Here is a 27,573-nt window from a genome sequence, read left to right as displayed (position 1 = left end):
AGAAGGACCCATAACTAAGAATATACAACTAAGTATTGGGAGGACTTGGGGAGAAAAAGCAGAAAAAGAAAAAAAAGATTGGCAACAGTTGTTAGCTCAGGTGCCAATCTTTAAAAAAAAAAAGACTGTTCTACCTTCAGTCTCTTTTACCGTATTCATCATCAGTTCAGTGTTTGTGAGCAAATATTGTGCTACATATGTTACCTATAGGGACAGGGCCATTAATTCCTCTGTGACAATGAAACAGGGTGAACAGGTTCTTAGGTGTTTTGTAGAAAGACCTTCTTGAGGGAGAACTGAATAGAGCCTCTTGGATGTCATAATGAATCCTCTCTGGGTTTTGATTTGCCCTCTGCTTTTCTCTCCCAGGAAGCTGCAGGCTTACCAACACTGCCTCATTACTCAGCCACTACCCTCTGGAGAGGGAGAATGAGGCCTGGTAAATAAGCTTGAGGTCAAGGTTCTGAAACAGCAGCCCTTCCCTCCAGCAATGATGTTTCCTCCAGCCTTCTTTATCTATGGCCGCTCACCTTTGAGATGGGTCCAGCATCCCTTCTAGTAGAAGACTCTTCTGTGCTTTTGCTTCAGAGGAGTTTTTGTCCTTCAATGTTTGTAAAGCTCTTGCATCTTCCGAAAAAAATCTTTAGTGGATACTTTTGAAATTCGAACTGTTTGATTGTTTTGATTAAAAAGTTGATTTTTATGAGGAGGTAGAAGTACAAGACTTCTTTGAGCCACCAAGAATGTGCTAGCTTTTAAACATTCATTCAATGATTGTTTAAGAGCAGTAGAGAATAATGTAGAGACCAGATAGGCAACTCACTACTTATGTGACGGAGTGACTGAATTTCTGAGCCTCAGATTTCCTCATTTTTATAATAGAAATAAAATCTACCGTATGGATTGTCCTGAGGATTAGATGAGATGACCATGTAAGAGGATGGGCTCTGGGCACAGACCCAACTGGGCTCAAATTTTGGCTCCAACACTTACTACCATGTGACCTTAGGCACTTAATCTTTCTAGTTTTCAGTTTCCTTTTCTGTAAAATAGGGATAATCATAGTATTTGGGTTATTGTGTCATTGGGTTATTGTGAGGATTAAAGAAAATAAAGCATGGAAGTGTTTAGCATAGTGCCTGGTGCATACTGAGTGCTCATTAAATGTTAGCTATTAATTACAGCAGTAACATCAACAAGAAGAATGAGGGGCTGGTTGGTGGTGCAGTGGTTAAGTGTGTACGTTTGGCCCAGGGTTCGCTGGTTCAGATCCCGGGTGCGGACATGGCACTGCTTGGCAAGCCATGTTGTGGTAGGCATCCCACATATAAAGTAGGGGAAGATGGGCACGGATGTTAGCTCAGGGCCACTGTTCCTCAGCAAAAAGAAGAGGATTGGCAGCAGATGTTAGCTCAGGGCTAATCTTCCTCAAAAAAAACAAACAAACCAAGAATGGTAGTCTTTGGGTATTTATTATGCTAGGACAGACATCACATGGCAGAGGAAAGACAAGAAGGTATTGCACCGGGCAGTGTATACAGTAAGAGCATTTTTCCTGCCGACTTTCTTCATGAGAGAGCCTAGGGACTGAGAGAGAGGCTCTAACTGGGCCCTAGCCTACAGATTTCTACAGCGAAAGCTTCTCTTCCAGGCTAGCAGCCTGAGGTAGGAGTTTCAGGGGGACTTCAGAGGACAGTGAGAAGACCAGTCTGGCAGGGTAGAGGGTTTGGGTAAGGACATAAATGACTCTAGAAGGTAAAACTGGGGCCAGGTTATAGAGGGCCTTGAATGCCAGGTGAATTATTTGTATTAGAACCATCCCATTCCTGGGTTTTCTCAGGGGAATTACTCTCTCCCAGTCTTTTGTTTAAAGTTTTAAAAATGATAATATACATTAAAAACTGTTACGTTTACATTTTAAACAAGAATAATAAAACAAACACCCATGCATCTACCACCAAGCTCAGGGACGTAACATTACCAGGCCCTTTGAAACACCCTGTGCGCTCTGTACCCCTCACCAACCCCCTCCAACCTCTATCTGAACTCTATCCTGAATTTTGAGTTAGTCATTTGTCATATTCTTTCCTTCCTCCATCTCTCTTGTAAAAATGGTTTTACCACTCCCATCCCAGTCTTTTGGAGACAATGAGCAGGGATTGTGGAATCAAGCAGGAGCCATCTGACCTCCCTGCTGCCTGGCTAGGCTGGGAGGAGGGGTGGGGAAGTTCTGCCACAGGAGGGGCGTGGCAGCCTTGTGGCGAGGGAGGGAGAGGCTGGGGAAACTCGCCCAGCTCCTTGGGCTGTCCTGAAGAGCAGTCCCAGAAGCTTTGCAACTTTGGTGAAGAGGTTCCAGAGGAGAGTTCAGCCCCTCTGAGGCTGCACAGCTGGAAGCTGTTGCCTTGAGTTAGAGCCAAGGGAGGGTGGGGGGAAGACCTCTTGTATTCTTTAAGACACAATATCGATTATTTCACGTGCTAGGGAGCTTCAGGGCTGACACAATGCCAGATGTGGCCAGGACAGTGTTAGCAGCCAGGATGATGTTCACTAACAGGCCTGCCTCCTATTTTTATCTCATACGTTTTCTGGAGTGTTGATTGTGTCAGTCATTAAATTATGTTTGCCACTTTGCTTTTCTATAAAAGCTTTGGATTTTGCTTTGCCTTTACTTTCCTGGTGCTGCTTTGAATAAGAACTTCCCTTTATACCAATAGTGATTGCTAACCACCCACTACAAGTGACACTGTGGGAATAAGCTATAGGGCCTGGGAGAAGAAGTGGGGCGATGGGAGGTCTTTGCAGCAATGGGCCTTTTTCTGACCCCCTCCACAGCACCCCCACGACTCACCACAGTCCTTCTCTGGTGGCCAGAAGGTTAAATTTGGAAACCTGCCATCCAGATGTAGTTCAGTGGATCAGATTCAGGGAGCCCCGGTGTGCTAGGTATATGGAGGATCATAGAGAGAGAGATGGAACGGGTTATGCCCTTGAGGAATTTACATTCTAGATGTGAAGACAAGACTTCCGTGCATATGCAATTAATGCAGTACAAGTGCCAAATGCAGAATGTAGAGACGTTTTTCTGATCACCACTGTAATACATGGTTATTAAAAATAAATTCAAACATAAAAAACATATGGTGTAGAAAGTCCCCTACAGTCTAACTCCTCCCCGAGATAACCACTGTTATCTGTTAAGAAATAGTTGAGTTGAAATTTGAGTTAGACCTTAAAGTAAAATCCAGAGAGGCAGACTGATGGAAGGAAAGCAAGCACCCTGAGGATCCTTTCTCCTGCTCCAGGGAGGGGCAGCCCCACTAGCTTCCCCAACAAATGGTAAGCCAACTTTTGCTTGGACACCTTAGTGACAAGGGGCCAAAACACCCAAATAGGAGTTAACCTTTGTTAAGTACCACCTTGTGCCTTATGTGTCAGCCAATGTGTTGGACACCTTAGAGGTGTTAATTGAATTAATCCTCATCACAGCCTTATAAAATAGATATCTTTATCCTTGTTTAATAGGGATACTGAGGCTCAGAGGTTACTTGCCAGGGTCACCTGGCATCAAGAGGTATAGAGTTCTGCCATTCACTAGCTGTGTGATCTCAGGCAAATTATTTCATCTCCGTGGCCGAGTTTCCTCCTCTCTAAAGTTGAGTGATAATAGTATCTGCTCCACTAAGGGAGTTTTTCAGATTCATGTGTTAATACACATGAGGCGTGTAGAACAGTGCCTGGCACATAGTCTGCACTCAGTAAGCATTAGCTGCTATTTATTATACTTCGTTTTCTCTCTTGTTCTAACATGTTCTGTATCATCTCCTCACTTCATTTAATTCTACATACGGCTTTTCTGTCCTCCCAGCCATCCCTCACACTTTCCTGTCCTTTATAGTTTCTTCCTCTCCTTCTAGTCATTCCCTTCTCTTCATCCTGTCTCCACAGTCTGTCTCATTCTCCTTTCCATTCTCTCTTGCCCTACCCTCCTTCATGTCCTTATTACCTGTCTCTGACCCGCCTCCCTGCTGGTAGTCTCATTCATTTTTATTCCAGAATAATTTCTTAAAGTACAGTTCTCGTCGTGCCACGTCTCTATGTTAAAAACAAACAACAAAATAAACATTCAAATCTTTATTTAATTTCTTGGTTTGAAGTTCAAGATTCTCCAACTCTGACCCCAACTCACCCTTCAAGTCTGGTCTCCCAGTACTTTTGTACCCCCTCTCTGCTTTCCCTTCTTCCCCACTCCTCTCTCCATTTCCATCTGGGGAAATTCTACCTGTGTGTTTTAAGATCCAAATTAAAATATCACTTCATTTTCTTAGTCCTTCCCTACTCAGCTAGCTAGAAATTTTATCCTTTTTTGTGGGAGTTAGCACATACTGTCTTGAAATAGAATTTTCGACTCACATTTCTTATCTCCTGTGGAATTATAACCTTACCTCAGTGTAGCTGCTGGATTTCATCTTTGGAGACTCCCTACAATGTCCTATAGCAGTGCCTTGCACACATGAGGTGCTTAATAAATGTTTGTGGTGTAAATAAGATGAAGGAGTTCCTGATAACTGGTGGGTTTCTCTCCTAGTCTTGGCGAAGGTCACTGTTCAGTGGGTGGAAACGCTTGTGGTTTTGTTTTCGAAGAGTCAGACATCTTTTCTTTTCGGCCAGGTAGGAGAGCAGAGCCTGTATGCTCTGCCGGTGGATCCCAGTGCCTGTGTCTGTTAAGGGGCTCCAGCCAGTGCCTGCCATGCTAGGTCCTTTGCCTTGGCCCCTCGGCCCCTCCCCAAAAAAGCCCAGCGGAACAGGGGATTAGGTTCTGGCAGCACAGCTGGGATTTTGGCGGCCATTCCACAGTCGACAATAGCACGCAGCCACCCGGACAGGACAGCGCAGGCCTGTGCGCCAGGGCCGCAGTCTGCCTGGGCTTCTTGTTTGGGTGGCCGAGGGGGAGGAGCGGGCACAGCGCGGCATCCTGGCCTTGCCACGCACAAGGTACGGGCTGGAGAGATCCCCTCAGGGAGCGGGCTTGGGGGGCGGCCATGTCCCAGGGCAGACGGCGCCCGCGGAAGGAGGCAGGCGCTTTGTGAGCAGCGTGTGTGCGCTTAAAGACACGGCCGCCCTGGAGCGGCAGGAAGCTGCCCCCGTTTCAAAGGGCCTGCGTCCTGCCCTCCAAGGCGTCTGTTCCCGGGTCTTCCTCCCTGCCCTGCTCCTGCCAGGCGGGGGCTGACCTAATCAGGGCAGCCCGTGGCCTACCCCTCCGTTGCTGCCCCGATTTGGACAGGCTGTCACTGCTGTCTTAAGAGAGAGAAGGGGGAGTGTCCGGGTGATATCAGGTTTGTCGGGCAGGCCACTGTGAGATGTGTTTTGTGTGTTTATGCCACGGTTTGCCTTGGCTCTTGCCACTGTTGCAGTTCAGTATTTTTGTCTGCCGCCTCAGCCCCCACCACCCCGCCATGCGTCCTAGTCTCTTGTTTGTCGGCCAAGCCCTCGCAGCCCCTCCTCTCCAGAGCGCCCCTCCCTCCTTGCCCCCGACTGCCACCCCTCCCCCCTTGCTGAGAGTTCCCTGCTTCGCCGCCGTCGCTCCCGGCTCGCGGAAGCTTGCTGTGCCTTTAAAGAAAGCAGACTCCTGGCTGTGACGCACTTCTGGCTGTCAGCCAGGAAGATCGCTCCTGCCAGGCTGACTGAGAAGAAAACCAACAACTTTTCTTTTGTGTGTGGGGTTACTTTCCACTAGCCCCCCCTTCCTCCTCTCCTTTCAAGATTTAAATGCTAATGGCGGATTAAAACCTGTAGATACGTTTGGCTTTAGGAGTCTGGTAAGGCCCCCCTGCACTGAGACTTTTGTCCCTCACTCTTTCTCTGGGTTTTTGTTCAAACATGGACGAGGGGGTGCGGTGGAGTCTCCCGCCTCACCTCCTTTCCTGCGCCATCCTTAAAGGGGAGGGAGTGGAGAGGGGGAGCAAGTAAACACTCAGAAAGAGGCGCTGGGAGCAGAGCTTGCCAACATCCGGGAGTTGGCGCCTTTCAAAGGGTTGCTTTCTTTCCCCCTCGGCTAGATGTCAGCGTGTTTTTGTTCAGAGGGGGAAAGCGTGTGCGCCTGCACGTTGAGCTGTAGAGACAGCTCAGGAGAGCTTCTCCATTCCTGAGTGAGGCCTGGGTGTGTACGCAGTGGTGGGAGTGAAAAGGGCTCATTTTGCCAGCTGGTAGGGACCAGGGTGTGTGAATATAGCAGCGGGGGCAGGTGCTGATGAACTGCTGGAGCGGGCTCGGGGGCGAGTGTGTGCGCGAGTCTGCGTTCTTGTGCAGTATATGCCTCTAGGCCTCAGGTCTAGTTTATGATTGCAACCGTTTTGCCCATATCCTTCTGATCTGGACCCTGCAGAGCATGGGGGGAAGGGCAGATGTCAGTAAGCTACTTTTGTAGAAACCAGGGAAATCTTGGTTTCCCTTGCAATCCTTCCCTTGTTCCTCCCCAGGGCTCTGGGCCAAATTCTAGGCTACATAGAGGGGGGATGGCCTGTGTGAAAAGGGGGAGGCCTGAGTCAAAGAGCTAGTCCTTCAAGGGGGCCCAGGGAATGCATCTCGCCAGCTTGATTGCCCTGACCTCAGAAGTGCAGAGAAACCCTTTGGACTTGGACAAGACAGCCTACTCAGGACTCCCAGGAGCTGAAAAGCATTGGGTTTTTTTTTTTTTTTCCCCTTCTTGGCTTCTTTTGGAGCAGCTGGTCCTTGGGCCTTTTACCTTCTCCAAGCCAGGGGATGCACCAGTAAGATATTTCCTGTTCTGTTCTTTATGACAAGTTAGCCTATGGCAACATAGCATGGCCCTTGCTGAGCTCCTCTGGGGTAACCTGCCAGGTGAGGTCTGGCTGCCTGCTTGCCTGTGCCTCCTGACCTCTCTCTCCCAGAGTCAGAGGAGAAGAGCCTCAAGATCAGGGTGTTCACTCTTTGGATGTGGGGGGGGGTCTCTCAGATGGTGGGAGTATCCCTTTTAGAAGGGTGCACAGAGCATGGAATTCTTAGTGGCTACAGGCAGGCAGGCTGTCAGGGTAAGTGGTGACAAATCTTACCATTGAGCGTGGGTGCACAGATGGGACAGCCATTTCCCTTATGAGCCGTGAGCCTGCGGCCTTTGGAACCATAGAGTAAAGAGGGGCAGGACTTGGGGAAAGACCCTTTGAGATGGGAGTTTGTGTGGGCTTTGGGCCCTGAAATTCTGAGAGTGGGGGATAATACCTAAGAGAATGAGGGTTCAGTGGAGGCAAGAGCCCATGAGCTGAGTGATCAGTACAGTTTTGCAGCTCTCTGGGACCAAAGGTCACTTTGGTGTTTTCTTGAGGTAGGGCTGGTGTTCGGGCAGTAAGTGTCTAAGAGACAGTCTCAAAAGTAGCTGGCACCTAGGCTGAGGGTCGGGGTAAGGAGAGCAGTGCTACCACAACTCAGCCTTTGGCCTATCCCTTGGTCAACCCTTAAAACTGAAGCTTTTCCAGAACAGACCCCAGGGCTCTGCAACCTGACCCTCTGGTCCTTGCATCTGAGCAGGTGGTTTGCATTAGCTTCAGCCCTGGGAGGAAACCACGGCGGCTTGGTTTTAACTCTTTAAGACCCAGAGAAGGTGCAGACCAGGTGGCGGTGTGTCTCTTGAGTATCACTTTCCTTGTCTTGATTTATCTTCTCTGGAACCATGGAGGGGTTACTGTAAATGTGAGACTTGGTCCTGATGTGAGGGAGTTACGTTATGTCGGTTTTGAAAATGTAAAGAGGACACAAGGCCTTTTGTTTATAAGGCAGCTGCTTCTGTGTCTTGGTTCCTTCTTGAGCCCGAGGAAAAGAGGGCGTCATATCAGCTCTGTGAAGCCTCTGTCTTGGATTCTTGGGGCACTTCTTTTCAAAGAACCAGGTAGGTAGGAACTCTGAAGGTGCCCTCAGAGGGCCTGCATTCCAGGGGTGGGTTGGTTGGTTTGTTGACTGGGGGTTACAGGGTGAGGAGGGGCAAGGGGTGCCTGATGGAGTTGGAGTGGATCTCAGCAGATCCTTTTGTGAAATGGTTCCAGGCTACAATCGCGGGAATCTGTTTTTCCATCACCATCACCCGTCTTCTGGGTGGGGCCTGCCTCAGATTTCAGGGGGAGGGTGGGGAGGATGGTGCTCTGGCTGGGAGCCCTTGGGTTCCAAGCCAAGGCCTGCTTAAAGCTATAGTCCTAGTGCTGAGGACTAACTGTGCCACTGGCTTCAATCATTCATTACCCGGAGAAGAGTGAATGGCTGGGCTGTCCTAAAGGCTGTCACCCCAGTGTCCTGTCTCTGAGAAAGTGCCTCTTTATGGGCTTTGAGCTGACAGGGTCCTTCTGGAGTTCCTCGTGTTGAGTATTGGATTCCTCCTGTTATTGTGCCTTGGGAGCACAGAAAGCGGCACTGGACTTGATACCAGTTTCCCTCAGCCATGCCACTAGTTTTAGGTAGGCTCCCTGGGAGGACATAAGGGTTGTATGTTTTGCCTCTGAGATGAAGGGAAGAGGTTGGTTAACTTCAGGTCATTTTTAGCAGCACAGCTGTGGAATCTCAGAGGGGACAAGATCTACCTCTAGTTGCAAATAAAATTTCTGACTGAAGTTTTGGGCCTCGTCAAAAGGACAGCACGTCTAGAGGCAGCAGTGGGGATAAGGGGGAGGTGATCTAGGCCTCATTTCCCTGTTCCTGAATAGCCCAGACTTTTTTTTTCTTTAAAGAAGCCCTAGTAGAACATTTGGCCATTGCTGCCTTCACGACAAGAGCCAAGCGTGGGCCCTCTCACTTGAGGCTGGCCACCCACCACCAAAGCCTTTTTACAGTGCAGTAGTCGAGGCCATCTGCCTTCATCCTTGCCTGGCCCCGGAGGTAGGCAGTCAGTGCCCGTGGACAGGCCATGCTGGGTGAAAATCATCCAAGACAGAGGAACACGTGGGTCTCTTAGCTTCTCTGCCCTCCTGAGAGCTCGCTTCACCCCTTTACTTGCTCTTGCCAAAGCCCAGGTGAATTGGCTCATATCCAAGACTGTGACGTTGGTCTGACAGGTTGAATCATGTTAGGTTTTGCAGGGTCAGGAAGTAATTATACTTAGCATTTAGTTATATTTAGCATTTGATTATTTTCTTCTATTATTTAATGCTTCATGTATGTTTAATTTCACTCCTCGCCCTGCTGTAAGCCCCTCAAAGGCAGGAACCGAGTCTTTGTCTCCCATTTCCCATGTAGCTTCCAGTACAGGATGAACATATGTAAGAACTGAGAAAAGAACCGTTTTGGTTGGTTGATAAGCAGAGTACACTTGCAGAGGAAGGACTCAGAGATGATGGGGAGTGGATTATCAGATTTATGTATCTCTTTCCTCTACCAGACCATGAGCACCTTAGGGACAAGAGTGATGTTTTTCTTATCCCCAACTCTTTGTATACAGAAGGTGCTTTGCAAATGTTGGTTCCATAGAGACCATACCTTGGAAATTCTGATACGTGGGGAGAGTTAGAGGTGATGTGGCGCTTACCGCTCTTGTTCCTCCTCCTAGTGTAGTGACACTGAGCACCTGTGACAGCAGGTGGGGGAGTAAGGCTGATTTCTCCCATGAAGGTTTGTGGGAATTGTGGGGACTGCCGGGAAGTGCTGGGGAGTAGTTGCTCACTAGGTTTGTGGTCTCTTGGGCAGGTTGGCAGGCAGATGGCCGATTCCCAATGGGAAGGGAAATTGGGGGTAAGAATACCAGGACAAGTGTCTAATTTTTCGTAAAATGTCCCATGGGATCTCTGCCAGGGTTGACTTTGGTTTCATCCAATTCCCCACATGAACCATGTCTTTGACAATTCTGTTGGGGGGGGGGGGGTGTATAAAAATCCAAAATTTGGAGAGCTTTCTCCAAGGACTTGGTTATTGTTAGTTAGGTAGAATTTGGGTACCTGCAGAAAGAGCCAGAAATCAACCTTTCTGCTTAAGAACAGTGATCATTTATTGAATACCTACTGTGTGCCAGGCACTGGGCTATTTGCTTTGTCTGCTTTATCTTGAAGCATCACAATAACCCAAAGAGGTGTTTGTGGATCCCATTATGCAGATGAGGAAACTGCAACTAAAAGAAGTTATGCTATTTGTTCAAGGTCCCAAGACTATGGTCACATGGTTGCATTCAGACGCAGCTGTGTCTGAAAAACTATATTTATTCCATGTTTTTGTTTTTGTTTTTGTTTTTTGCTGAGGAAGATTTGCCCTGGGCTAACATCTGTTGCCAATCTTCCTCTTTTTGCTTGAGGAAGAATAGCTCTGAGCTAACATGTATGCCAGTCTTCCTTTGTTTTGTAGGTGGGTCACCACCACAGCATGGCTGTCAACAAGTGGTATCAGTCTGCACTGGGGAACCGAACTGAGGCCGCTGAAGTGGAGTTCAGTGAACTTAACCACTAGGCCACTGGGCTGGCCCCTGTTTATTCCATGTTTTAAGGGCACTATGTCCCAAAGAGCAGGGTTGAAGGCCAGCTTTGAATGTTGTATTTTCAGTGAAACAGAAACATTGTGTATAGAGCTTATGGACACTGAATTAAATGCAAGATTCTTTACTGTCAGCTCTGACATGATAAGTTTTATAGTAATTTTGATGTGTACTCTGAGCTCTCTAAAAATTCCCATGGTGCCTTGGTGGATTAAGTGCCGAGTGAAGAGTGCTTTATTTAAGTGTTCAGAGCCTGTAAATGGAACCATTTCCCCTCTCCTCCTTCATCTTGGGTATCTGGTATAACTAAGTGCTCTTCCTCTCTTGGGTTCCAGGTGCACTGGAGTGACTGTCTGGTATCGCCACGATGACGCTCCATGCCACCCGGGCGGCTGCACTCCTCTCTTGGGTGAGTGATCTTCCTCATTTTTCTGTTAAACTTCTCCAGAAAGCTTGGGAGGGGTGAGAGAGGAGTCTTTGAGGAGCCAGGGCTATGTCAAGTCTTCTCATCTCCAGACTAAGGAAATACAGTTTTCCTTTGCCTTTCCCCTTAGTTTTTAACTTTTGTTTCTGGTGCTGTTGCTGCTGACAGTGATCCATGACTCTACTTCTGTAGCTTGGAGGAGGGTCCTCTGAGGTATATATTCCCTTTCGGTCATGGGAAAGCTAGCTGCAGGAGAGCATGGAAACCCATCTTCATTTGCTCCCTGTGCATTTTTCTCACTTAAAGGATTGATGCTGAACTTCACTGACACGTAAGGACTTTGGTCTTCAAAGGCCTTTAATCATAGGGCAAGGTTCTCCTCGCTTTCTTTACTGTGTTTCTCTCTGTTTCCATTGTCCTCCTGTTGCCTTAATTACTGCACCAAAATCCTTCTGCTAGGTTTTTCATATATTTTCTGCCCAAGACAGTGACAAATGAAAAGATAATACTGAACAGTGGCAATATAAAGCTACAGAGAAACAGAAGAGGCCATGGAGTGTAGTGATGACAGCTCGGTTTAGAATCATGGCCCATCTGCGTCACACAGGGCAAGTTATGCAGCCTCTTAGCACTTCGTTTTTAAAACGGAAGTAATAATAATAATACCTCACAGGGTCATTATGAGGATAATGAGATAATGTGTGTAAAAAACATTTAGCATACGCACAAAACCATTTAGCACAGTATCTGAATAAATAATAATTCTTGATACTTAAAATATTGCCTGGGCATGCTATTTGCTACAGGATATTTTAGTAGTCACCCTCACTGCTGATCAATTAGGGCCAATTAAAAAGAGCCAACTTTTAAAAAATTATAGAATATTTTAAAGGAAATGATTTTTTAATTTCCAAGTAGGGTAGGTTTAATAAGACTGTCTTTGGGGCCAGCCCTGTGGCCGAGTGGTTAAGTTCGCGCGCTCTGCTTCGGCGGCCCAGGGTTTCGCGGGTTCGGATCCTGGGCACGGACATGGCCCCGCTCATCAGGCCATAGTGAGGCGGCGTCCCACATGCCACAACTAGAAGGACTCACAACTAAAAATATACAACTATGTACTGGGGGGCTTTGGGGAGAAAAAGGAAAAATAAAATATTTAAAAAAAAAAAAGACTGTCTTTAATCACTCTCAAATCTTCAGTCAGGAACTATGTATTTAATATACAAAACATGGATTCTTAGTCTTGAGTTTTTGAAATAAATGCAAATTTTAGTTGCATAATTTAAAATGGGTATTTTTATATTTTACGTATTACATATTTACATTACATTTCATTGTTTTATAGCTATGTTAGAAACATTGTGTCTTCCTTCTCCTCCCCTCATCTTCAAGAAAAGCCTGGTTGGGTTGCAGGGGACCATGAGCCATGTCTCTAGTTCAATGGGTTAACTGAATATTGGGGGATACTTTAGCCACATTATTTCAAGTTGATCAGTTTATTTATTTATTTACATCCTATGGTGACTATTACTGTTATAGAGAAGAACAGACACAAGGCTAGTTTTATTTAACAGATGCTTGTCTACGTTTCTCAAAAATCACAATGACCGTGCATTAAAATATAGTTACATAGGGGGCTGGCCCCGTGATGAGTGTTTGAGTTCTTGTGCTTCACTTCAGCGGCCCCGGGTTTCGCTGGTTCGGATCTTGGGCGCGGACATGGCACCACTCATCAGGCCATGCTGAGGTGACATCTCACATACCACAGCCAGAAGGACCCACAACTAAAAATTCACAGCTATGTACCAGGGAGGCTTTGGGGAGAAAAAGGAAAACAAAAAATATATATATAGTTACATAGAATGTTTCAGTTTAAGCAAAAGTTGGGCAGCTAGTGTGGATTTTATGACATTATAGCAACATGAAATAATGCCTGTTATGTTAGTGAGAAGAGTAGCATAGAACACACATATGAACATGTGACAGTTACAGCTGTGGTTTTAAAAAAAACAGTGACCTAGGGAAAAAAGGCTGGAATGAAATACATCAAAATGCTAAAAGTGCATATATTAAAATATTGGAATAAATGTTTTTGTTTTTTCTTTTTCCAAATTTTCAGTGGTTTATTTCATAATGTAAAAATAATTTTATATTTTATTTTATTTTAAAAATTTTTTTAAAGATTTTATTTTTTCCTTTTTCTCCCCAAAGCCCCCTGGTACATAGTTGTATGTTTTTAGTTGTGGGTCCTTCTAGCTGTGGCATGTGGGATGCCACCCCAGCATGGCCTGATGAGTGGCGCCACATCCCTGCCCAGGATCCGAACTGGCGAAGCCCAGGGCGACCGAAGTGGAGTGCTCAAACTTAACCACTTGGCTACGGGGCCGGCTCCTATATTTTATTTAAAAATAGAGCTTGAAATTATTCTGTACCCAGCAATTACAATGAATACATTGTGATAGGGAGTAGGGAACTTTAAGATTCTACAACCTTGAGCAGCCCCGAAAGCCTTACAGGCAGCCCTCAGATCCTGCAGTGACCTCACCCTCTCTCTCATGTTTTATACCCCAACTGGAGATGAAAGAGCTTCTCCGTTTCCTCAACTTTCAAATGATTTCTCATTTGAGAGCAAAATAATGCACAGGAAGAAAATATATTTTTATATCCATGAAAGAAACTGTTGCTGGATTATTACTTAATCAGTATGAGATGAATCTGGATTCCTTAAGTGACTTTAAATCAGCTAATTGATATGATTTTTCAGTCTTATTAGTGAACAAGAACTCATAGCCCTTGAATGTTTTATGTAGATTGCAGGTATTAAAATGAGAGAGTTTTTGGATGCTTAAGTCTTGGCAGTCTCTTTGTTTTCAGCAGGTAGAAAGGGATCTTGGCCTGGAATATTCAGAATCTTCCTAGAAAATTTATACTGGCCTTTCCTGACTAAATAGATTAAGCTTTTTCCCCCCAAAAGTTGGTATAAATAGGGGCCAGCCTGGTGGCACAGCAGTTAAGTTTGTTCGTTCCACTTCAGCGGCCCAGGATTCGAAGGTTCAGATCCTGGGCACAGACCTACACACTGCTTATTAAGCCATGCTGTGGCGGCGTCCCTCTTACAAAATAGAGGAAGATTGGCACAGCTGTTAGCTCAGCGAATCTTCCCCAAGCAAAAAGAGGAAGATTGGCAACAGATGTTAGGGCCAGTCTTCCTCAGCAAAAAGAAGAGTGGTGGCAGATGTTGGCTCAGGGCTAATCTTCCTCAAAAAAAAAAAAAGGTTGGTATAAATATATTGTCTTTAAGATTTCTTTTTTTTTTTTTTTTTAAGATTTTATTTTTTCCTTGTTCTCCCCAAAGCCCCCCGGTACATAGTTGTATATTATTCGTTATGGGTCCTTCTAGTTGTGGCATGTGGGACGCTGCCTCAGCGTGGTTTGATGAGCAGTGCCATGTCCGCGCCCGGGATTCGAACCAACAAAACACTGGGCCGCCTGCAGCAGAGCGCGTGAACTTAACCACTCGGCCACGGGGCCAGCCCGTCTTTAAGATTTCAATGAGAGGTCATGTTTTCCTTTTTTTATTTTTAACCTATTTTAATTTAGATTCATCTGGAAGTTGTTTTTAATGTAAACCGTATTTAACTGAAATACATACTATCATTTCTGTAGCTGGATCATTGATTTTTTTTTTTAATCCTCTTGATTCTCCAGTGCATGCAGCTAGTTTAGTTGCCAAGAAGTAGAATTCTTGCTGGATGGGGCCGGCCTAGTGGTATAGCAGTTAAGTGCTCACTTTCCGCTTTCTCGGCGGCCCAGGGTCTGCCGGTTTGGATCCTGGGTGCGGACATGGCACTGCTTGGCAAGCCATGCTGTGGCAGGCGTCCCACATATAAAGTGGAGGAAGATGGGCACGGATGTTAGCTCAGGGCCAGTCTTCCTCAGCAAAAAGAAGAGGATTGGCAGTAGTTAGCTCAGGGCTAATCTTCCTCAAAAAAAAAAAAATAGTTGTCTTACTGGATCTACCTCATTCTTTTTATTTTATTAACCATAATAGTGCTTTGCATTTAGTACTTTTATTTTGTAACGTGTTTTTCTATCCATAATCCCATTTAAACCCACACTGGTCCTTTAAGGTAGATGAGGTAGGGATTCCATCCTTGGCAAGTGACAAAATAGGCACAGAGAGAAATAAAGTTGATAACAAAGGTTTCTGGCAAGTTAGTGGAGGAGTTAAACCTAAAATCCTTGTCTGGGGGCTCCCAGCCCAGTGCCTCTTAAGGGACACATTTATAAACAATAGAATCTACTCATTTGCACATGACCATTATGCTGAAATTTTAAAAAAGACCTTGTTAAACCGGCTAAGTCTTCTTCCTCCCTCAGTCTTGCACATGTGGTTGACTTAGGAAACCCTTCCTTCCTATGGTAAATACAAAGGTAAACTTCAGCTGAGGCTGCTTCTGACTTGGTGCCTGTGGAATTCGCAGGGTTTTCCTGTAGAGGTCGATCATATATGCTTGTTGAATAACCTGTATACCCGATTCATTTGCATGTGATTGCTGGCAAATTTTCTAGTGGTAAAGACTGTTAGATGGATACCTGGGTGAAGGCAAAGAAAGCTAACAGGAAGTTTTTCTTCGGGATTCCCAGTTCTTCTTTTCCTTCCTCCCTTTTTCTTTAATTATCTTGCTTCCCCATCAGTTCTCCCTCCTCCCTCAGCCAAAGTTTTATGTCTGTAAAGAATTTAAAAAGCATGAATAATAAGATTTTATATCTGTGTGGGAGTATATAAACTATATGTAATATTTAATATGTCTTGAATAGATATTTCAAAGTTCAAGAGATACAAAGGGCTGTAATGTAAAAATCTGAGCTCCAAAGGGTTATAATGTAAACATTCAGGAGATACAAAAGGCTATAGGGCCTGCCCGGTGGCACAGCAGTTAAGTTCACACATTCCGCTTCTCGGTGGCCTGGGGTTCACCGGTTCAGATCCCACGTGTGGACATTGCACCGCTTGGCAAAAGCCATGCTGTGGAGGGGTCCCATGTATAAAATGGAGGAAGATGGGCATGGGATGTTAGCTCAGGGCCAGTCTTCCACAGCAAAAAGAGGAAGATTGGCAGTAGTTAGCTCAGGGCTAATCTTCCTCAAAAAAAAAAAAAAAAAGGCTGTAATACGAAGTCTTTGTTTTTCCCATCCCTGACTCCCAGCTGTCAAGTTCTTCTCTAGAGACAGCAGTGGTACCACTTTCTTGTGTATCCTTCCTGAATCATTTTATGCCTAATTATATTTAAAGTATACCCCTAGTGCTGGAACATCCTAGGAGAACTTAAGCTCCTACTTAGTTGAAGCCAGAGGAAGGACTCTGATGGCAACATTCAGGTGGCTGTTAGTGGATGAGTGGGTGCAGCAGCATTTCTTTGCTGAAGTTAAAAATCCTAGAATCATCTGTTCCTTCATTCCTGTAGCCTGCAACTATAGGCACTAAGAGTGAGCAGAGAATTGTCAACATCTGGGGAAAGGAGCAAACCACAGTGCTTCTGGCACTTAATGACAGTTTCACCAGGCTCTTCCCTCTGTCTCACAGGTGAACAGTCTGCGGGTGGCTGACCCCGTGGATGCTGTGCCGCAGCTGCAGGACTGCAGCATCTTCATCAAGATCGTTGACAGCATGTGAGTCTGCATCACATCCCTTTCCAGCCTTTCAAGCGAAGCTGCCTGCTGGGATGGGAACTGCATTTCCTCCCTTTCTGTGGTGACCACTGTGACCAGAATGCATGGGAGGATTGGGATGTCATAAGCCAGTGTGGGGCCCAGAGGCAAAAACACATTGACCTCATCCTGCAGTCACTGTCTCTCTCTATGGGAGAGGTTTCACTGTTGTCCCATCCTGAGGCTTCCCTCACTCCCACACAGAAAAGCCTGCAAGTCTCCGTGCTCTCTCAGTACTCCAAGAGCCTGCTCTGAGGCACCCTGTCCTTTATCTCAGTGGGAGTCTTCTACAACCGTCTTTCCTCACTCGTCCCTGTCTCACAAGCCCTTTTTGCAACCTGTAGGGCCAGGAAGAAGAAAGGGGAGGCTCTTACATTAGAGGGAAAAAAGAAGCACCTAGAAATCTCATCTCTAACTTGTTAGGTTAGATATGCCCCTTTCTAAGCCATTATAGCATTTCCAGGATTTTCACTTGCCTCATTAACTTGCTTTGTGAGGTTGATTAGGATTTAATAAGTGTGTTGTTGTCATGTAGCCAGGATTCTAGCTCAGCCTGTTCGTTTTATATCTGTGTTTTTAGCACGATTCCTTTGAACTTCGGTTATCTGGGAAATCAATGGAGTGGGGCCTCTTCCTAATATCTTACCTCTCTGGAACCAAGCAAAGATGGATCAAGCTTTAACCTGCAGTTTATTAAGCTCATATAGTTCATCCTTTTTCCTGTATCGTCAACTTTCAGGAATCATGAGGGTAAAACTGACCTTCTCTCACTTTTTTGTACTATGAGCAAAAGTAGAGGCCAGCTATAATAAGGAATTGGGGGGACAGAGATGGAGAGGACCCCTGTTTTAAAGGAAAGCACAGTAGACTGAGCCCTCAGGCCAAGGATTGCCTAAAGTGTCGAGGGTGTTTATGTTCCACTCCTGGCGGGTAGGAACTGGCATCAGGGATTCAGCATCTGAAGCAGTTTGGCCACCCATTCATAGACAACAGCTCATTGACGGGGAAAGAAGGTAGAACTGAGCTTGCCAAAGGCGGAGACTGAGTCTGATTCATCTTGGAGTCCTCTGTGCCTAGCTTAGGACACATTGATTTAATTTTAATTAATGTTTGTTGAATAAGTAAAGAAGTGAATAAAACTGTGGTTGATATTCTCTATCAGCAAAGTCTAGCAGGGCTGAATAGCCCAGGACAGGTGAGGTTTTTTGTTGTTTTTTTTTTAATCTTTTGAGTGTATCTTTTGAAATGTGTATTGGTAGTGGGATGTCTTTTAGGATTTCTTAAAAGTCCCTGTGGTTCTAACCAGTAGTACCTGCCTTAGTGCTTCAGAAAAAAATCACTATTCTTATTTTGGAACAGATACTGCCGTTTTCTCTCCCAGTACCCAGGCAGGACATTCACCATCAACTTCACTTTCTCCCTCTCCTTTCGCACTGATTTCTAATCAGTTACCATCCTCCCAGTATGTCCTTTGGAAGACTTCTCACATCCCTTTCTCTGCCTAATTCTGAATACCAGGCCCTTGAGATTTCATTCTTCTCTAACCTGCCCTTCTTCCAGGACATTCCTCCTATACATGTGGTCTCGGGAAGCTTCCTCCAATTCTGCTTTCATTTTGGAGCCTCAGTGACTGGTCATTACTGGGGGTTGAATTCTAAAATCTTCAGCCTTCATACACAAGAGCTTTCATCATCTCCTCTTACCAGTCTTGTTTCCTACTCATTTCTGCCTTCATACCCCAACCTATTTTTTTTTTTTGGATCCTGTAGAATTTCCTAAATTCTGGATTGTGTTAATTGCATCATCATGGTGCTGCTTAACTTGTTCTTCTCTTCTTCTTGTTGCATGTAAACTGATAATTAGATCTAAGCTTCATTAGCTTAAGTTTTTTGTTTTTTGCAAGGACACTTCATAGGTGGAATTGTACACCACCTATAAATCAGCATTTTGCAACTCTTAATGAAAATAATTATTTTGCAAACAATAATGAAGTGGTAGATCTGGGCAACCAACATGAGTGGCTGGTAAAACCATTAGGCTGGCAATACCTAACCCACTGTTTAATTTTAACATCACCAAAAGAGAGGCAGCCAGGTATGATATGCCTCGTGTTGTAACATACAATAGGGTGCAGCATGCTTTTTTTTTTAAACTTAAGAATAGATCAGAGTTTTTGCTTTTGAGCAAATAAATTTCCTTGGCCTAATGACAAGAGTGGTAGATGTGTCCAGTCCTAAGGATGTGTGTCCTTGCTTTAGCCCCTGTAGGTTTAGAGTCAAAAATTCAAGATGCCCATTTTCCAAGTTGTCTTCTAATGTGCTGCCGAGCCTTAGACTAGGGGGAGGGTGGAGAGAGAGAGAGAGAGAGAGAGAGAGAATGTGTGTGTTGCAGGGAAGGGCTGTTGAAATCCCAGGTTAAACCTAATCTCCATCTCAGGTCCAGGACAATGCAGACCAACTTTCTTTGGCAAAACAGATGTTTTGGTGAATGTATCTGGCTGTTGCATTTCTGATGCTGCTACTGTTGGTAACCTAAATCAAAAGCATAGTTCTCAGGGGAAAGCCGTGGAGGACGGCAGGGCTGGGGGCAGACAGAAGCTGTGGGAATTGAACAGGGCTTGTTGCTTGGCCACTTGGCCTTCTCTCTCTGGGAAAATTCATCAGTCAATCCCTCTGACAGGTTTTCTTTTCTCTTCTGTGTGTGAATAGCCTGAAGCAAAAGGCTGTCCCATCTCTTTGATATCTATGAGGCTTGAATAGCAAAGTTTAGTGGAGGCATTTTGCCAGAAAACCTAAAGCCCTGACATTTGTCCTACTGACATTGACCTCTGTTCTTCCCAGTAAAAAGCATCCCTCATCTGTCTCCGGAGCCCCGCTATATTCCTAGTTTCAGCTCGCACAGAGTGATCAGTTGTAAATGATGCAGTTGTATCCATGAGTGCTGTAGGAATTCCTGAGGAGGAGGGTGGAGGCAGTTCTGGATGGCTTCCTGCCAGACTTGAGACTTTGAACGCAGTCTTAAAGGATGGGCTGGATTTCTCCTGGACCAGGATTTTCCAAAGCATGTTCCATGCAGCTTTCCTTATCCCAGAGACTTAGTGGGGAAAAAAGAGTTTTTGTGGTCAAATAGGTTTAGGAAATAATGCGTGTTATATGCTCTTCTTTAGAAAATGTTGAATTTGGTATAACCCAGCATTTCTCAAACAACATTTAACCCAAGAATTATTTTTTTTTAATCTAATAAGAAAATATATATAAGAATTCTTATTTTTATCTAATGGCATACTGTTTGGTAAATTACTCTTCTGTGCTGAGGCAAGAAGTCCCAACATTCCAGATTGTGGGTGGTTGGAGAAGATGGCTTTTTAGGAGTCTGGGAGGAGTCCCTAATCACACGTGAGCTACCCAGAATGCTGCTTGTAGGCGGTTCACTGGGAAGAAGCATTGGTAATCACGTGAGTGATGGAGGGAGCTACTCTTGTGGTCTTGGTCTGGATGCTGCTTGTGCTTTGCAGGATGTTTGGCACTGGTTCTAGGGCTTGCCCTGCCCTCCATAAAGTTGGCTGAAACCTGGAGATTCAGGTTCTGAGGAACAGGAGGACCTTTAATCAGTATGTCCAGCCGTAGCCTAGATAGAGCAGTCAGCTTTCTGACTTGAAGTGAAGATACTCATCTCCAAAAATGAAACTGCATTTAGCCCTAGCATCCAGGGGCCTGGGGCCTTGGCTGTGAGAGAGCGCCCCCTGCTGCCTCCCTGCCCTCATTGCTCTCTTTGCGCTTGGCTTGCCTTTCTAGTTCAACAAACATGCACAGCGTGAGAGTGACTGTCCTTCAGCCTGGCCTCTGGGAGGCTTTAGCCACCTCAGCCTTCAGCCTGATGTGTGTTGAACTTTGCCCGGTCACTTGAGAGCCTTGTTCCCTCCTGTTCTTTTGGTTTGTGGACCCGTTTGTCCCTTTCCTTCATCCTTCCTCACTTTTACTCCAGCTACATGTCCCAGGCTTCCTGACGGTTTACGGTTGAGCCATTCCAGACTATTGAATTCCAGCTTCCTGTTCATCTGTGCTGCCTCCATGTCCTTCGGCCCTCTTCCCACAGAGTTTTTTTATATTCACAAATAGGATGGCAGAGTGCTGTCTTTTCCAGAAGGACCTCATGACTCAAGTTCCTACTTTTCACCCACCACACAGATCCTTCTGACTAAGTGGTGTCTTGGTATCTTCTCCCCTGCCTTCAGCATCTGGTCTGGTTCTCTCTGAGACCCAGCACAGACCAAGCCTGAAGGAATGGGAAGGTAGCATGTGATGCAGGAGCAAGGAGGGAAGGGTTGCTAAGTACTCCAGTCCTAATACTTGCTCTTTTTCTAGCCACGGCACTGACGAGGGGCAGCAAATCCTGCAGCAGCCGGTGCCAGAGAGACTGGACTTCGTGTGCAGTTTTCTGCAGAGTAAGCACCTTTCTTATCTAGCTGGGAAGGAGCTGCTTCCTCAGCTCCTGGGACTTGGGAGTCCAGAGGAACCAGTTCACAGATGTCTGGAGGAGCAAAGGCTGGAGGCTGCCCACTCTGTGCCACAGAGATCCGTACTACCGGGTTAGCTTCCCTGGGCCTTGTGGTGCCTACACCAGTCAGGGAAGAAGAGTGTTCCTTCAGTCCCAGAGTCCGTCTCTGGGATCCACGTAGAGCCAGAGGGTCAGTACTGGGGACGTGTCACCTTGGGCTCCTGCCCCACACTGTGAGGAGATGGAGGCGAGGGAAGGATCCATGTTACCCTCTTTTTCTTGCAAGAAAAACATTTTCTCCAGATAACTTTGAATTAATTGCTTAGGCAACAGGTGTGGGGCAGAGGCAGATTTGGGTTAAGATCTTGGCCCTCCTACTCACTTTCTGTGTGACCTCACTGGACATAGGTTCCCTATCAATAAAACAAAGGGAATAATAATTGCTCTTAAGGTTAATGGGTAGATTAACTAAGAACACATGCAAAGCTTCTAGCACAGTGCTTGTCAGTTCCCCTCCCTCATACAGCTGTGGACACAAAGCCCTCATCTTTGATACATGGGAGTGATCCACTAACTCCACCTCAAGGAAATTATAGGAAGGGTGCTAGGATTTATATAAAGCAAGGTGTTAGTAATTGAGTCCACACCCTCTGGCAGCGTAAGAACCAGGTGTCCGTGGTCCTCCAAGTTTGCCTCAGCTGCAGGCTTCCTCTGCAGCCTTAGGTGGAACAGGATTCTAGAGTGGCCTGGAATCTCCAAGCTCCTACTTTGTGGTGCTGAGCAGGAGTTGGTTTGTGGGTGGCTAGTGCAAAGTCATGCCCCAGAGCTGCTGTGAATTCCAAGCCTGCTGTCTTGAACCATCCCCTTGGACTGACCCAGGATGGAACTAACTTCAGATGGAAACGTGTGTTGGGGGAGAGAGGACATAGGAGTAAGAAGCCCTATGTGTCCTAGCCCCCCAGAGACAGCAGTTCTGCTCCTCTGACTCTGAGGTGTTCTGATGATCTCGGGGATGATCCCCAGGAAGTTCACCCTGTTTTCTACATTGTTGTTATTACAGAAAACCGAAAACATCCCTCTTCTCCAGAATGTTTGGTGTCAGTGCAGAAGGTCATGGAGGGGTCAGAGCTGGAACTGGCCAAGGTACCTGTGGAATACCAGACTGGTGGGTTTGGGAGGGTGGCACTGAAGGGGATATGCAGGGCCTTCTCTTAACCCAGAGGCAGTGGTGGGTGCTTTATTTCTTGGGGCTTATGGAGGTTAGAGGTAGGTCCAGGCAACCACCTGGCTGAGGCAGAGGCTAATTTAGCCCAAGGATTCTAGGAGCCCATGCCTAATGACAAAGAGGTTTACTAGACCATTCCTGTGGGCCTCAATGAAGACCTGGCAAGAATCAGGCGTCACCCAGCTGTTGTCAAATTTTTCTTTTTAGCTCAGTCTACTTCATTCCATCTTCTGTTTCAGGGTGCTAGCCTATAGAGGGTGCCTTAAGTTTCATACCCAGGGTTTCATGAGTTCAGGAATTTAGCTATGCAGGAATCCTGACACCCAGCTTTTTGCACAGTGGGCATTGAGTCCTCAATCAGGTGTTTCCTGGTGCAGTTAAGGGCAGTGGCCTAGGGCTGCTGAATTCTAGGAGTTTTAGAAGAGTCTCTAGGGGGCCAGCCTGGTGGCGCAGTGGTTAAGTGCGCACGTTCCACTTTGGTGGCCCGGGGTTCGCTGGTTTGGATCCTGGGTGCGGACCTACACACCACTTGTCAGGCCATGCTATGGCAGGCGTCCCACATATAAAGTAGAGGAAGATGGGCACTGATGTTAGCTCAGGGCCAGTCTTCCTCAGCAAAAAGAGAAGGATTGGTGGCGGATGTTAGCTCAGTGCTAATCTTCCTCAAAAGAAAAAAAAAAGAAGAGTTTCTAGAATAGCTCAGAGTCCCCAGAACAGCCCAGAGGTGGGCACTGAGAATAGAGACAGCTCTACTCAGTGACTACCTCCTGTTTGGCTTCTAGATGACCATGCTGCTCTTATACCACTCCACCATGAGCTCCAAAAGTCCCAGGGACTGGGACCAATTTGAATATAAGATTCAGGTAAGCTCTTTTGCCTCCACCCCACCTAGTAGGCCTAGCCTGTGCTTTACCCCACCCTCATTTGTTTTTCTTGAAACAGCATATGTTGTTCTTTTAAAAAAATTATGTTACGGTAGTTACAGCCATTCGTTATTGAAAGTCTGGAAAATATTGAAAACCACAAAGAAGGCAATAGCAATTGCCAAGAATCTCATTCCCAGAGATTACTGCTAACTTTTAAAGGATACACACTTCCAAGTCCTTTTTCATGTGCATATATTTAATTATACCTGTGACTGTACTGTGTTTGGATAATACATACAAGTTGTTCTCTCTTCATATTTGTGTTCCCATGTGTGTATTTTTTACGCAGACTATCATTCCATTTATTCCTCCTTTCCTCTGTTAGTAAGGATTAGTGAGAGAAAATGTCTTTGTCCAACATGACAGCTTAGCTCAGAGTGGTCACCTCCTCTCCCTTCTTCATGGTCCCTAAGCAAAGAGGAGTTGGTGTATCTGCTTCATCATAGAGGGAATTGACCTGGTTTCCAGGAACTACCTGCTGTATAGGTCCTGATGTTGGCTTTGCTTCCTGCATAAACAGCTGTCCTTTATTTCCCAGAGCAGAAGCAGCTGGGATGCCAGAGTGGGTAATGTGGGTGACTGGTGGGGCAGTGTCCAGAGAGCTGTAGCCTTTAACGTAGTGGTGGAAATGTCGAATCATCCAGTTTTGTACTCACTGAGCTCATGGCTCATCTCTGGGGCTGGGGTTGTGGCATGGGAAGGATGGGTGGCTTCTTCCTCCATTCGACCTTTTCTCTGCTTTAAGCTGGTCATAGGCCTAACAGAAACAGAAATTCTAAAGGAATAAGGAACTACAGCAGAATTGGTCAGGAAAACCAGATCAACTCTGTAGCTTTGGAATTCAGACAAAGAAGGGACTATTTTACAGCTCAGCTGGTAGATAAGCTTTGGATGAGCCCCAGACGTGTTCTCACTCAAAGAAGAACCCTGAGGGTCAGCTGGAAGAGGCCAACATAGTTCTGTATAAAGCTTTCTGTCTGCATTACTTTCCTTGCCTGTTCTCTTCTCTTGTGGTCAGGAGTGAAGTCAGTTAGGAACTCTGACTCCCAGTGCATCTTTAGGGAAGGACAGAGCGCAGGGGCAAGTGGGGTGAACACATCTCTAGTAGAATGTTCTCAGCTGGACCGTGGGTCTTCCGGCTCTGAGAACAAGAGTGGGCTCCAGCAGGCTCTTGGGACTTCCAGGGTGGCACCCTCCATCCATTCAGGCCTTCCCAACACCTAAGTGATGCTCTTTCTCTCTCTGTGGCCCAGGCTGAGTTAGCCATCATTCTCAAATTTGTGCTGGACCATGAGGATGGGCTAAACCTGAATGAGGACCTAGAAAAATTCTTACAGAAAGGTAAGTAGGGTCCACACTCCTCTCAGAGCTGGAGACTGCTAGGATCCTGAGTTGTCAAGAAGTGCCGTGGGAGATTGTTTCTGGCCCCACATAAGGCGCAGAGTTGGTGCTCAGGAAAAGTGTGTATAATGGAGTAGGTTGACTTTTTGGGCCATGTTGCCATCATCTCAGTTCCTGTGGACTTCCTCCTTGCTGCCTGGCAGCAGCTAAGCAAGACATTAATAAGTGATCATGTCTGCTGTTAGATTCTCCTTGATCACCCCACACACATACTTTTCTTGTTTTTTATTTTTTAAGCAATCATTACCCTAGGCTTAGAAGCTGGGAATATACAGTCTTAAAAAATATTTTTCTCCACATGAAGCTTGTGTTCTAGGAGGGAAGGCAGATACATAACCAGTAAGTATGGTAAGAATAAGTGCTAGAACAGAGAGGTACTGAATCTACCAGTTGTCCTGTTGGAAGTACAATGGGAAGAGTGATAGCTCTGCCCGTCACCTCAGGAAGAGGCCATCTAATGATTATAGGATGTAAGATGTGGGACTCGGCAAATTCTCTTCCACCTGCTGAATTTGATGTTCCTCATATTCAGGTTCCTCATGAGCCCTTCAGACGGAGGTGTTGGAAATGTGAGTCTAGAATGCAAGAGAGGGCTCTGGGCCAGGTAATGGGTTTGCAAGTCAGTGTATGGATGGCCATTGAAGTCGTGGGCACTGTGGGCAGAGCACGGAGGCCCCATCAGAACTCTGGGGGCTTAGCAGATGGTTGGAGGAGGGAGGAGCAGATGAGGGAGACTAAGAGTGGGTGTTTAGAGGTAGGAGAACCATGCAAAAGTGCTCCTGGGAACCAAGGGAAGAGAAGGTATTGAGAAAGAGGTCGTGTTGGCAGTGCAAGATTTCAGAATGGAGGAGTTCAGAAAAGAGGCTGGTGGCTCTGACCTGAGAGGTCACGGCGGTGAGGGGAGATCCTGCTCTGGCTCCCAAGCTGTCTCTGCAATGTTGGTTTGAGAGAAAAGCATGAGCACTTGGTTCCATCTCTGAGCATGGTGGATACCCTCAGTCCACTGTGCTCTCTCCTTGAGCACCGATGATCTGTGGAAATGGAAGCCCTTTGCTTGATTTGGCTTAGGGACACTGACCTGGATAACCCAGATACCAGGTTTCAGACTCTGCCCAGTGGCTTCCCTCTGTGGCTTACATATAAGTGTCTGGATTCACTCCCACTAAGGTAAGTTCTCAAATTGCATAAAGATGCAAATCTGTTGACTCTCTTACTAACCTCTCTGTGGTTTGTTTGTCTGCTCCTTCCCCTCAGCTTCTGTCCCTTCCACCTGTTCCAGCACCATCTCTGAAGAGCTCTCCCCACCCAGCCACCAGGCCAAGAGGGAGGTTCGCTTCCTAGAGCTGCAGAAGGTTGCCTCTTCCAGTGGGAACAAGTATGTGCTGGGCCTCTTCTCCTGGGACGGGGCCTCAGCATCTAGTCCTCCAAACCCCACATCCTAGAGGCTGAGCTGTTGAGCAGCCCCTCACATCGTTAGAGAGTATTTGGAATATTCTGTAGATCTTAGATGTCCTCACTTGCCCCAGTACTAATTGGGGGAATTGGTTGGGATCTGTCTTGGGCAGAAGGCCTCTCTCAAAGGCTGTTCCCTGTTTGTGAAATGCTTTTCTTCCTTGGAGATTACACTGAAGTCTTTTCTCTCAGCGCAGCTTTGCAGAAGCAAGCAAGATGTACCCCCCCCCTCCCCCCCCCCCCCCCCCGTTTTTGGACAAAGAAATTAAGACTTGGAGAAAGGAGAAGAAAAGTTTTCTCAAGGTCATGTCGTGAGGCATGAGGTAGCACTGCAAACAGAAATTAGGTGTTTGGGCCTCCCAGCCAGTGCTCACATCCACAGAGCCCTGCTCCCCCATCCCTGCCTATTGCTGGTCACTTCAGCCGTCACATCTCAGGCTCTGACCATGGCATCTGAGCCGTCTCCTTCCTCAGCTTCCTCTCAGGTTCTCCAGCCTCCCCTATGGGCGACATCCTGCAGACCCCACAATTCCAGATGAGACGGCTGAAGAAGCAGCTTGCAGATGAGAGAAATAATAGAGATGAGCTGGAGATGGAGTTGGCTGAGAACCGCAAGCTCCTCACTGAGAAGGGTGGGTGCCTGGCACACTGGCAGATTGTGTGAATGGGCAGCATTCAGGATTTTCCTCCAGGGAAGTTCTGGCTTGTCTGAGGAATGGCCCCTCTGCCTCCCACGTTGTCCTCTCTGCTGGCCCTGGAGCTTAGAGCTCAGCCCTGGGCCTGTCAGGCCCACCTCCTGGAGGCTCGTTCTGTCCTCACCACCATGTTCCCTTTCCCTTAGATTGGATGCCTCCTCCTCCCTCTCCCTCTTCCCCTTAGTTCAGTGCTGACTCTCCTCCCCTCTTGCCCCTGCTCTGGGGCAGATGCACAGATCGCCATGATGCAGCAGCGCATTGACCGCCTGGCTCTACTGAATGAGAAGCAGGCGGCCAGCCCACTGGAGTCCAGGGAGCTTGAGGAGCTCCGAGGCAAAAATGAGAGGTGTGATTCTCCCCACCTTCCTCCCCACCATCCTCCCCAGCTCCCCGTCCTGCCTTGCACCCATGGAGGTTGGGTGGCTACACTCTCTCTTCGCTGCTTTCTTCCCTTGCAGCCTCACCATGCGGCTCCATGAAACCCTGAAGCAGTGCCAGGACCTGAAGACAGAGAAGAGCCAGATGGATCGCAAAATTAACCAGCTTTCTGAGGAGAATGGGGACCTTTCCTTTAAGGTGAGTGTTGGGGGGTCTGTTCCCTGCATGGAGGCTCCTTGGGGCTGGGTTGGTCTAGAAGATTCCCCAAGAGAGAGTTGAGAAGAATGTCCTGGCACCTGTCCTGTGCGTCAGTCTCTCCAGAGACCTGCACACTTTGCCCCTTTCCTCGTCCCATAATTGGCTGCTGCCAGAGACTGGCTTGTGGCCCTAAACTTTGAGTTGTAGCCCTG

The 27,573-nt window shown here is 46.7% G+C and overlaps 1 protein-coding gene across 10 annotated transcripts in view; it reads left to right on the top strand.

Annotated features, from left to right (window-relative positions):
* Nucleotides 1-27,573, top strand: part of NUMA1 (nuclear mitotic apparatus protein 1) — a 68,435-nt gene that overhangs the window by 25,608 nt on the left and 15,254 nt on the right. For 3 of the 10 annotated variants that reach the window (XM_046685329.1, XM_046685328.1, XM_046685321.1), the window contains exons 1-11: nt 5,663-5,816; nt 10,792-10,865; nt 16,465-16,550; nt 20,954-21,033; nt 22,147-22,229; nt 23,094-23,174; nt 24,491-24,578; nt 25,893-26,013; nt 26,565-26,722; nt 27,014-27,131; nt 27,244-27,361. In XM_046685329.1, the coding sequence (XP_046541285.1) occupies nt 10,824-10,865; nt 16,465-16,550; nt 20,954-21,033; nt 22,147-22,229; nt 23,094-23,174; nt 24,491-24,578; nt 25,893-26,013; nt 26,565-26,722; nt 27,014-27,131; nt 27,244-27,361 (975 nt within the window). In that variant the 5' untranslated portion in view covers nt 5,663-5,816; nt 10,792-10,823. Of the gene's footprint in view, nt 1-4,838; nt 4,993-5,314; nt 5,334-5,661; nt 5,817-6,066; nt 6,158-7,878; nt 7,901-10,791; nt 10,866-16,464; nt 16,551-20,953; nt 21,034-22,146; nt 22,230-23,093; nt 23,175-24,490; nt 24,579-25,892; nt 26,014-26,564; nt 26,723-27,013; nt 27,132-27,243; nt 27,362-27,573 lie in introns of those variants that run through there. The other 7 variants (XM_046685323.1, XM_046685322.1, XM_046685324.1 and 4 more) reach the window with 6 other exon arrangements.

The sequence above is a fragment of the Equus quagga genome, chromosome 14, assembly GCF_021613505.1.
Source record: "Equus quagga isolate Etosha38 chromosome 14, UCLA_HA_Equagga_1.0, whole genome shotgun sequence".
NCBI classification, from domain to species: Eukaryota; Metazoa; Chordata; class Mammalia; order Perissodactyla; family Equidae; genus Equus; species Equus quagga.
This window is presented reverse-complemented; position numbering and strand designations above follow the sequence as displayed.